Source organism: Scardinius erythrophthalmus (genome assembly GCF_964197995.2).
Source record: "Scardinius erythrophthalmus genome assembly, chromosome: 12".
Taxonomy (NCBI): Eukaryota; Metazoa; Chordata; class Actinopteri; order Cypriniformes; family Leuciscidae; genus Scardinius; species Scardinius erythrophthalmus.
This window is the reverse complement of record NC_138232.1, coordinates 14,507,283-14,519,425: the sequence shown is the minus strand read 5'-3', so window position 1 is coordinate 14,519,425 and position 12,143 is coordinate 14,507,283. Positions and strand designations below refer to the sequence as shown.

At 36.7% G+C, this 12,143-nt stretch overlaps 1 protein-coding gene across 1 annotated transcript in view; it reads right to left on the bottom strand.

Moving 5' to 3' along the window:
- Nucleotides 1-2,540: 2,540 nt before the first annotated feature.
- rgs16 (regulator of G protein signaling 16) overlaps nt 2,541-12,143 on the bottom strand; it is a gene marked incomplete at its 5' end in the record, with an annotated part of 21,269 nt that continues 11,666 nt past the window's right edge. Inside the window, 5 exons of the mRNA XM_081379735.1 lie at nt 2,541-3,706; nt 3,926-4,092; nt 4,327-4,388; nt 4,507-4,587; nt 4,796-4,881. Of these exons, the coding sequence (XP_081235861.1) occupies nt 3,464-3,706; nt 3,926-4,092; nt 4,327-4,388; nt 4,507-4,587; nt 4,796-4,881 (639 nt within the window). The 3' untranslated portion in view covers nt 2,541-3,463. The remainder of the gene's footprint in view (nt 3,707-3,925; nt 4,093-4,326; nt 4,389-4,506; nt 4,588-4,795; nt 4,882-12,143) is intronic.

Here is a 12,143-nt window from a genome sequence, read left to right as displayed (position 1 = left end):
ACACAGGCGTAGGCCTATACAGTCATTCAGAATCAATGTTTGGTTCTTACATTTGTATTCGACTATCACACATTCAGTATTGCTTGCTAAAGAGAAAAACAATGAAGCAGCCTGTAAAAACTGTAAAAGTCAAAGGAGGAAATCGCCATTTCTGAATGCATTAACCTCATGCATTTATGCAAATCAAAGTAAACAGTTTTAGCCATGAAATGTGTTTTATTTTGAACTGGCTTGCCTAACAGCAGTGGAAAGGATTTCAGAATATAAATAGCCAACTCAAACCTCTGATAAATGAAGTGCACTTATAAATTCATTACCATAATGATATAGCCTACTACAGTGGCTATTCAGTTATTTATTTTTTTATTTGTGTGTATAGGTTTTATATAACGTGTTATATTTTATTATCATTTATATACTATTATGGATTTTGTTTATATTTTTTTAATTAGATTTTATTTTTATATTTTCTGTTTTCATTTAAATTTTAGTTAAAGTTTGGAAAAAATCTTTTTTATATATTTTTATATAAAATTATAAATTATATACTTTAATTAAGTACTTAATTTTAGTTCATTTTAGTACTTCAACGGCAACTAAACAGAAATGAAAAAAACGTCCTTGGTAACTAGCTGAAATAAAAAAAAAATCAGTTAATTTTTATTTTATATTATTAGAATAGTAATTATTTTGTTATGATTTTTAGTGTTAGTAATGATAACAACCCTCATATATATAATATAATATAATATAATATTGATTTATTTATTTTCCATATTTAAATTGATTTTCTTGTTTTATTGTGTTTGTGGAGTGTAAACCCTAAAAGCCCACTGACAGGTATAGCATTTTAGCCCTTGCAATGTATCTTTTTATACTTAAAATCACCCTGTTTGAGATCTAATTACTACGGGAACGCAAAACTCAAGTACATGTAGCCCCTCTTTAATCATCAGGACCATCCATCCGATGAGCTTGGGTCTCATGTTGTGTTGAATATAGGGTGTTTATCTACTGGACCATCATCTAGCCCCCATTTGGCTGATGAAATTAAAATATTCAGCCATTGTTTCGTTGTAGAATCATATTTCGTCGACAAATTGTGATTGCTTTTGTAGATCAATAATAATATTCATGCGATTACTGTCTAGGCAATGTAATATAGGTTAATGCATAGTCTAGTGTGAAAGCAACCAATGACAAGATTTACAAATACTTATCAAACGCCGGCTCTCAGACAACCTTCCTTTATTTCATTACACGTCTTAGCAAACACAAAGGCTAACAAATCTTTATGGCTGCTGTTATCAAATGCATTTCCTCTTTCTGAACTCCAGTATTTGATTTTCTAACTGGATGATGAACTTTCTCATTACTGTCAGCAGGAACGATGTGGCTTAATCTTGAGCTGAGAGAATCATGTGGACAGCTTTTGCAACCAGGCCCAAACAGTTGCCTTGGCAACTGTGTAAACCTACACTTCAGGCTGCTCGTTGCTTGTGGGCATCGATGGTTAAATATGAAACACAGGCTCAGTCTGGCCAGTCATGTGCATAACAAGCCTGTTTTCCTCGTAGTGAAAGTGAAGCATCTGTGAGATATCTGCGCACTGGGGCCTTACATGTTCACTCTGTACAGATTGAATAAAAACGGCCATTTTTTATTTGTCAGAACAAACATGCTGTTTAGATATGTTTCTAATATGACCCATATCCATGTTAAAGGAGAACTCCGGTCAATTTTAACATTGAGTTCATTTTTTTGTACATTTGGAGTGCTGTCAATACAGAAAACAACGACAAAAATCGGTGTTGCCTACACCGAGTTATCCTCTTTTTAAAATGTGCACCCTGTTGACTTCAATGGGGCAAGTACTAAACCTGCTTTTAGGCTCTTAACATCCTTGATGTGTCATTACAAGTGCACAGACAATGTGAGTGATTCCTTCTGAGTGAACACGAGTGGATCTGACTGCAGTAGATGTAAAAGATATGTATAAAAATGATGTTATTTAAGCCAGCGCAAATACCTGTTTACATCCTGCTTTTCGGTTGAAGTCCAAAGTAGTCGATTGCCGAGTTCACGCGCGTGATAAACCTATGCGCGTGAACTCGGCAATCGACTACTTTGGACTTCAACCGAAAAACAGGATGTAAACACAGATATTTGCGCTGGCTTAAATAACATCGTTTTTATTAATATCTTTCACATCTACTGCAGTCAGATCCACTCGTGTTCACTCAGAAGGAATCACTCACATTTTCTGTGCACTTGTAATGACACATCAAGGATGTTAAGAGGCTAAAAGCAGGTTTAAAACTTGCCCCATTGAAGTCAACAGGGTGCAAATTTTAAAAATAGAATAACTCGGTGTAGGCAACACCAATTTTTGTCGTTGTTCTCTGTATTGACAGCACTCCAAATGTACAAAAAAATGAGCTCAATGTTAAAATTGACCGGAGTTCTCCTTTAACTGTTTTTTTTTTTTTTTTTTTTTTTTTTTGTCAAAAAAAAAGAAAACACAATATTTCTTTAGTCAAAATTTTATTCATTTGGATTGGACATTTATAAATGTATAAAACTAAAATAACTTAAAATAAATAGTTGCACACCAACTTTTAACATTCTTGAGCTGAGCCTCAAAGCGGTCCAGGCAGATTGTCACTTACATGATGCTACCCTGGTATCACCTTTTTTTTTTTTTATTGTAACATTTTAAAACCCTTTTTTTCTTCATGATGGTTTTCATTATATTATTTTATTCTTTAAATTTAGATACACCACTGTATCATGGTACCATTATTTTGATAGTCCACTTTAGACTGTACTATCTATAAGTGACTTTGCAACTACATGTCAACTAACTCTCTTTAGTAGACTGTTATAGATCAGGTGTTAGGATTTGGGTTTGTAGAATAAGTTACTAAATAAAATAAGTTATAAATAAAAAGTCTGTAGAACGTCAGTTGGGGGACCATCAAAATAAAGTGACGGCAGATATTAAGCAGACGGTTTACTAATACTCTAATGAGAGTTAGTTGACATGTAGTAGCAAAGTTACTTATGTCTAGTGGACTATTAAAATAAAGTGTTAATGTAATAAAAAAAGATAAATAAATAAATGAAGTAAATGAATGCATTAAACAATCAAACACTTTTCTCCATTCTATAAACATAATTTGCTGAAAGTATGCTATACATCGGCAGAGTCCATCGGCATATCTTTTGTGCCGAATACGTGCAGATGCAACTCTCTACACCAGTGGCTCTGTTGTTTCCTCTTTTGGACAATATTAAATGGGGTCTGGGAATGCAGTGATGAACTCTGAATCCATTACATGGTTCTCTTCATCTCATGGCACTCCGACTGCCTCAAGCAGCCTTTTTTTTAGGATCCGCACCGGTCCCTTCCACTTCTTGCCGAGCTTCCATCTTTTGTAGAGCCAAAACGTACTTATGTTTTTCATTTAGGTTCTTCCTCTTCATGTGCTGGTCTGATCGCAATGGCCTTTTTGGTTTTCGCCTTGGCGCTCTTCATCTTGAGCTGGTTGACTAGATTTCGGTAGGTAGCGGATCTGAGGAATCGTGGGTAACAGTCCTTTTCCATGAGAATATATATGCGGTACTGGGCCATATCGAAGCAAGACGCTGTGGGGCTTTTCAAGTTAGCTTGAGTGATGTCTCGAGTCTCATAGTCGATGTTAACCTGAAAGTGAATGAGAAGTGAATTTAAACATCAACTGTCCACGATATATAATGAAAAAAAAAAAAAAAGTTGTAAACAAAGATTACTGGAGTACGTCATTTCTTTGTCATGGATTGTGAAATTCACTTGCAATTTCTGAATGAAAATTGTTTCTACACCAAATTTGTTTTAGTTTATTAATGATACTGCAGGATATGGTGATTCATTTCATGTCTTTACCTCTCTAGGAGCTTCACTTCCGATAAACTCCTCGTAGATCCTCTTTGCTTTGGATGGCATCTTAGCCGCAGACTTTGTGCTTTTGAAGTCCTCACAGGCCAGGTAGAAAGCAATGTTTTCTTCACTAAACTCAGACACCAGGAAAGATCGGAAGGCATATAGTCCATCTGATAGAGAGAGAAAAATGGGGTTAGAGAGAAAGGATCAGTTGTGTAACGTGTCTTATCAGATTAAAGCCCCCCACGCAGCCAGTCACATCTGTGCACATCAGTCACGAAGCTGCTTTTAACTTGATTCCATAATTTTTCTATATCATATTTGTGCCATTTAATCATAATAATTTGCTTTAACTCTTTCATTTTTACTGGTTTCATCTTTAAATATACACAATGTGAACCTACGTTTGCTGGACAGGAGCTTCTCAAAAGACACTTTCCACATCAGACATTCCTCCAAGGTCAATCTGCAAAGATGCCAGCCAATCAGAAGAGAAACATTAGGAGACTATACACTCTTTATCATGCAAAAAGGAACATGTTATGAAATAAGGCGGAGCCAGTGCATTCAATAACTGCGCTTACCTCGGTTTTCTATATCTGCATAGGCTGCTCAAGTCTTGTCTCTGCAGAAATCCACCTACGCATGCCTTTAATCGTTTGGCCCTGATGTTAAAAAAGCATTTATTTAATACACAGCACATGTACACTTTTGTAATATATACGATTCTTACAACAGGATTTAAAAAAAAGACCTCGCTGATATTATATAAAAGAGCAGAGGTTTGTTAAGCATTCAGATGATTTAGCATGCATACATTTTTAAGACAAAAAGCACACAACACCTTTAAAAATGCCAATATGAGCATCATACCTTTCCAGGCAAGTGTTTGGCAGCCCTGTTATTCCTCTGTACATTGTAAAGCCAGAGAGGAAATAAACATCCATTGCGCAGTGTCTCTAAGAAAAAATTATCAGCAGTGTGTCTGTAGAGAGGGGACAGGGAGTTTATATAGAGCAGGAAGCAGAGCGTCATCTCTCCTCTCAGCCAATCATAATACAGTCCTCTCTACACTAATGCACTGTGTACTGTGCATTTGTGTAAGTGAAAAGTCAGGAAAGTCCACAGTGACGGAAATGTTCACATGTCTGCTTGATGTAAGTTCTCCAATTTAGGACATTTTAGTGTCCTTTTGCGCTGCTCGCACGTTGTTCCAGAAATATAATTATTTGAAAAGCATACTGTAAGTAAAAACAACGTCCTCATCTCTGAATCCTTACAGGGATGTTGGTAAAGTGGTGAGAGAGTAGTGCAGTACATCACTTACCAGAAATGTATTTTCCTGTATATGATATTGATGGTGTCTTATTATGTTCATCACATAGACAAAACTGGGAAAGATTATGGACATACAGCTTAAAAAGTCTTATCTAAAAAGCCACAAATCTCTTGTTCAGTAATTTTATTTTCAGTTAGCAACACAGGAAATATTTTATTTTATTTTATCATGCACAGTTTTAAATGACTGCTTGACTAAAGAATACAGTATGGCAACATAAATATGTTTTTAATTTGTCAAATATATTTTGTATACTTTAAAGGGATGGTTCGGAGTAAAATCAACCTAGGGTCCTTTGCACCATGACCTTGAGCCATGGTATTATCTGTGAATCAAATGATACTGATCTCTGCTTCAAGGGTGAACCTCACTGAACATGGGCATGGCGGACACTTGCTTTAAAATATTCTCAATTTACAAAGGCTTTTCTGTGGCCGTTATAATGTTTGTTAGACTACAGGTGGATAAACTATTTGATTGTATGGCCTTACCTTAGTACCTCATTGCACGATATTGCATGGAATATCAGGCAATATATATATACTTTTTTTATAAAATTAATACCAGGTTCTGGCATGAAACTCTATATGGCACAGCTGATTGGTTGCTGTTGCATCAGCATCGTGCTTTCAGAAACCCTCCACCTTCCCCAGCTCCACCTGCATAGATCTGCTACGGGGTATTATTTCATGTATGTTACATGTGTAGCAGGAACAGCCTGTCTTACATGCTTACAGCAATGTCTGTGAATGTATTGGCAGTAGCAAGTCTCTGTACTTTCTGTAGCAAGCTTAGCAGATCTATTCCACCCAGACCAAATACATTAACATTGCCATATCCATTACCATGCCAATCTCTATTACCATACCAATCTCTCAAGAGTTGTCTTGACAGAAATATTATTTTTAGTTATTATTAGTAACTTGCTGATTAAATTATCATCTGGAAGCCAGTTCCATAAGTAGCCTACCTTACAGAATATCATGTCCTAAACTGCTATATGACATGATACAATCACAATTGGAACATATTTGTTGCTTATAGAGAGTATTTCCTGTTTCCACCAAAAGTCTAATAAAGTTAAACGCCTCACTTCATTGATCCACAAGCCGAATCATGACAGCCGTACCTAACTTGATCAAGCTGTGCTCAGAACGAGGAGAATTTGATTAGGTTTAATATCCCTGAATGATATAGTACCTGAGGGAATCCCAACTTGGATCAATAACTTATGATGTCAGACATCAAGGTCTTTCTCTCGCCCAACATGACACTCAAGATATAAAAGACCAAACATCTGGTGAAGTGAGGACAAGGGAACTTCTGCATCAGTTGTCCTTGAGATCTCTGCGTCTGCTTTGATAGAAGGCATTCACTTTCACCCCACTGCCTGGAAGCAATTTTTCAGAGACGTGGAAGACATGCAGAGGGGAAAATAAGCTTGTTGTTCACAGCTTCTTTTTCCTTCTTACAGATAATATGCCTTGCAGAAGGGCAATTACACCACCACAAAGAAGTTCCCATGGGTAGAGCAGGATGAAACCCTTTTGCTATAGGTATCTTCATAGAGATAGTAGTGGGTGTCCTACTGCTGCACCATGAGAACAGGAGATGGAGAAGGTGCACTTGAGAGAAAGCACCTTATATGACACAGTCAACCAATCTTACCTCAGGGTGCTGTTAACTTTTTCATGTTAAAGGTGCAGTAAGCAATATCTGAGAATCATTGTTTAACGTTGATATTTGAAATCAACCCAAACAAACACACTTCTCCCTCCATTGCTCCGCCCCCAAAATGCACAAACATACAGTGCAAAAGAACAAAAAATTAACATATGGTACACAAGAGCTTATACAGGCAAGAATTCATTGTTAGTCGACCAAATCAATGTTACTCCCGTATGGAGCAGAAACATAACTGTTTTTCAGGCCTTCCAGCTTAGGTCTCTCCAGCGCTGGAAAGCTTCTCTAAGTACCGTATTTAGGCGGGTCCTAAAGCTCTTGCCTGATCATAAACCTATTTTCCAGTGATATTCCTGGAAAAATCGGGGTGTTTCTTTTCTCTTTTATAATGACCTTTTTTCTTTGTAATGTCTCTCAGCCATCTCTCTATCTACATTCATCACATATTTCTTTTTGGTTTTGAGACTATTTCAAGATGTCAGGGTGGAACGCACCATCCTCTTTATTTTAACATGAGAGTTACAGAAACACACCTTTGTAAGCTTTCTTCTTCAGACCATGACTTCTGTGTCCTCCAAATGACAGAATTATCAGGATAAGAAAGATTCATCCTTGAACAAGGGATTTTTTTATTTTATTTTACATATTTTTTTTTATTTTTTTTCCATCACTCATGATCATATTCTATTCCAAATGATGCTTAATTGTGTGTATATACATACAGTATATGTCCAATCTTCCCAGGATTTATTATAAGCCTAATATATTTGATGACAAGATGAGAATATGCTTCATTTATGATTAAAAGCTAAATTTTAAGTTTATACAATAGACAAATATTATATACACAATGCTAATTGTATTTGCCATTATATTATGACCACTCAGAACCTTGAATAAAAACCCACTAATATGTCTAGCTCACGTGTTCTGCTACGATTAGTTTCCTAGCAATACAGGGGTGGGGGGTGAGGGGGACAACGCACTCGCAGCACAGTGCAAATCTCTCGCTCGAGGTTCCTGTCAGCAGTAATGCTCCTAAGGTGTCATGAATTAGCCCTGAGACTCGGTGAGTGGGGATTTTGTCCGGGAATCCACCTATATCAGCTTATTTCGGTAAAGGCCAGGCCTGTGATGATTCCTGGCATTACTGTTTTGAAAACCTTGAGTATTGGTTAACATTCACAAAACACTTACAGTACACTTATAGTATTTGAACAGTTTAATAATGAAACCAAGTTAGGTCTTGCATGCTACATGCTTGGTTGATCCTCATTTCAAGTATACTACATATGATATTACCAGAAAATGTCAGCTGTTGGTTTACATACACATTTTATGGGTCAGGAAAAGTTTCAGTTCAGATTTTACACCTCAGTTAAATTTAATAGTTTGTTTAATATAAAATTGCTAGTTATTTTATTTAAAATGTCATATTGATACTAGCCATGGACATTTACATTTACTATTAAACATTAACAGCTCAACAAAGATTGAATGTTATAGCTCAAAGCAAAAATAACCATTATTTCCCCCTATAGCCTTTAAAGATTATTATTTTTTAAATAAAGATTATTAAATAATTATCAGATTTTTAAAAATATATACAAATGACTAAGTAATGGCACAGGTTTATATATACACAGTATATATATATGCACATTGAATCCTCAAATAAATGTAGAATCACCCTAAAAAAATATTTTAATTATTAATGATTGAATAGTAAGTTTTACTAAGTACCATCAACAATACTAATATCTTTAAAAAAACAAACAAAAAAAATTCCAAAGATTTTGTGGATGAAATTAGTACCTGTAGCTATTCAACTGAATATTTGAATCATATTTAATATAGGCAAATTGCAAATTATCAGACTATTGTTTTTTTAGGCCTATCATTAACAACAATTACAGAATACGATCATATATGATCTTATAGCAACTTTTTATTTCATGAACTGATGGATGGATTTAGCTTTGCTAACAAATAAATAAACAAATATTAATAAAAATGTAAATATATTTTTTACAACATCAAATCAAAATTTGCCGTCATCTGGAGGTTATAAAGTATATCCATTTTTATTGTTTTTATATGTTCTTATTCTTATATAAGTGTACAGTTCTTGTTAACAACAATGCACTGATATTCGGCTGAGTTTGTCACATCGCTTCACATTTTCTTTCGACAGTGCACGCAGATGCTCATCTGGTGAGAAGCACATCCTGAATTTGCAGAGGTAGATGCATTTCTGGGTCAACATATTTTATTTATCCTGGAACAACATTCCTGTCCGAAAATTTTATCATAACCATATCTTTACCCCTAAAACAAACCCTACCCATAAGTTATCCCTAATGACAGGTGAATAACACTGATGTAGAAGCACCTAACCCTGGTTGTAAGCCTTAAGTTCACATTAATTGTAAACTTGCCCTCCAAATCTGAGTGGTTGATTGGAATGTTGTTTCAGGACCAAGAAAGAGTAAAAACAACAAGGATCAAAATATTGCCATACTAGGCTGCACGAGAAAGCACACGCCATCGCTTCTCTTCATCACCATCACCCAATGCATTCAGCTGTAATGATGAGTTTTAGAAAGATCATTTTGGCAATTTGAACAATGGAATTCTTTAAGAAAGAGGATTAGGCTGTAATTAACCTGAGCTCCCACCTGAATGGTTCCCCTCCTTCTCCCATGGCAACAGGGTCTTCACATAGCTTTGATAGGGAGGCATGCGCCTGAGGCTCGTGAATATGTTCACGATGCCTTCAGGGAGAACTTTGCCCCAGGCCAACAGATGTTCTCTCTGTCTTAAACAGTTCAGGGAGAACTGATCTGAAGGGGTGGAAGATCTAATTATTCCATCTGGGCTATAGCCCTTGGAAGAAACCAAATGAGCCAAGAGCTTCACATCTGTGTGCTGAAGAGCTTTTATAACATTTGCAATCTGTCTGCGGTCATGTGTACCTATTTATTGTAGAGTATTCTATTGCCAAACTGTAAAAAGTAGCAACATGTAATTGTTACCTTAAAGGGGTAATTCACCGTTGGCAATAAATTCTCAATAAAACTTGTCTGCTTATGCGGTAGAAAAACCAAAAATATTTTAGTCTATGCTACCTGACTAGAGAAAACAGGGAAAAAGGGCTGTTGTCTTCCATTTTTGCCAAATAAGTATGGAAACTTCAACAGCTACAATGCACTGGTTATGTTGCCGTCCAAAGCCACTCCCAGTCAGCTCCTATTAAATAGAATTGACCACAGGGCCGTTTGAAGGAATTTGGGGGCCCCAAGCAAAATGGACAAAAAGCCTACAGGAACCACAGCATAGCCATATAGTTCACCCGCACTTTATATAAATAAAAAATGTTTACAGTGCAAATACTGCCGTTGCATATACTGTGCATAAAATTTGAACATTTTCAACAATTGAACATTTGCAGTAACCTTGAAGTAACTGTTCAAGATCCATTGATAACTTATAAAAATAATGTTGTATTTGCATAAACTGTCACTACCGTATATCCCGACACTAGCACATTAAGATAAGCTATGAAAAAATCATGTTCCTCTGCCTCTTTCTGGTTAAATAATGTTTATAGATGGGTAAAAGTAAAAAGACTGTTTGCTAACAGTTAAATGACAATTAACTAAAGATTAAATAACAATTTACCATCTATTAATGATGGTTATTATAAAGTGTTACCGAAAAGATATGTTAGCATTTCCATATTTTGATATTAGAAGGGAAGGGATGCAGCTGCTTTCACAACTACCAATGCTTAAAAACATCCCGAGCTAATGTTTGATATGCACAGAATTTATTGTGTGGTTTTCCTAACCCCCATTTGGTAGATTATCACGGTGGAATAGTTAGTATAGCATGATATCTATGCCACTTTCATCAAAACCTATTACAAAGCTATAGCAATGTCATGTCATTAAATACGATAAACAGTTATTCTGGAACAGATCTGCGTCTTCCTTATCCCGTTAAAAAAATATATTACAGTATGTAACCATATTCCGTCCGTTCGAAAAAAAAGTTGCACTAAACTGTTCGTTACAAGCAGCGTTTGCCGTCAGGCAGGTAGCTAACATAAACATATTTTTGCTAGCCTACCTGCTGCAAAATTACACCATTTGTACAAGACAAGAGCTATTTTATCCACTGTAATTTATCACTTACCACTATCTTGTTTTACTTGCATAATTCCGCTTCATGATGATGACTGCCGAGGAGGTTTTGTATTTTGCGGCAGCAGAGATCACGTAGTTGGCTGGCTGCGGTCAGTTGGCTGGCTGCGGTCCCCCCTTGAGGGGGATCCCGATAACAGTGTCATTGCACTTTACTGCATTGACTATCAAAGGGGCGCTCACAGTTTGTCGTTGCATTTTATTCTTAACCAGTCGTTGTCTTGGGGCCCCAGGCCAGCTCGGGGCCCCAAGCAATTGCTTGGTTTGCTTGCCTTGTCGCGACGGGCCTGCTTGACCAGAGTCAAATACTGCCTTGCTTTAGTAGGAAATACTTCTTAGCAAACTTTTAGGCTGCGTTTAAGTCAGATGTACGTCATTGCTTACGTTGCACGAGTGCACACTACTAGCGGAACCCGTGCAATGGGTTTAAATGGAACACCCTAAGCCATTGATCACTTGTGGGTAAATGAAGTGTGAGCACTGCGTGTTGTGACATCACAGTCGTGTTGCATTGTGTCTCTATGGATGCCTGAAGTGTACATATGAGTAGCCTCGCTTCCTCTGTCAAATGCTGCATTCATGCCATGCCGCAATGACCGTAGTGAGATGACAACACGTGACAATCTATTTGGAGCTGTTCAAGTCCTCAGACTGGGAATTATTCATTTCTATGGCAACACTATCAACGACTAAATGAATCTGGTGGTACTGCGGTCACGTGGTACAAGTAAAGTACCCATCTTACAAGCTGTAATTACAAGGACGTGAAAACTTTACAAGTTGAAATCTCGTAATTACGGTCATTACAACATGGTGTGAATGCACGTAAAATCGAGGAGTCGAGGGTCTGTCCAAATAAACTTCCGTTGTCCACTTGATGAAGTTGAAGGCACTTCAAAATGGCGGTGGGGATTCCCCCAAGGGGAAATGCTTAGGGTTAAATACAGCCGTAGTTAAAGGAGAACTCCGGTCAATTTTAACATTGAGCTCATTT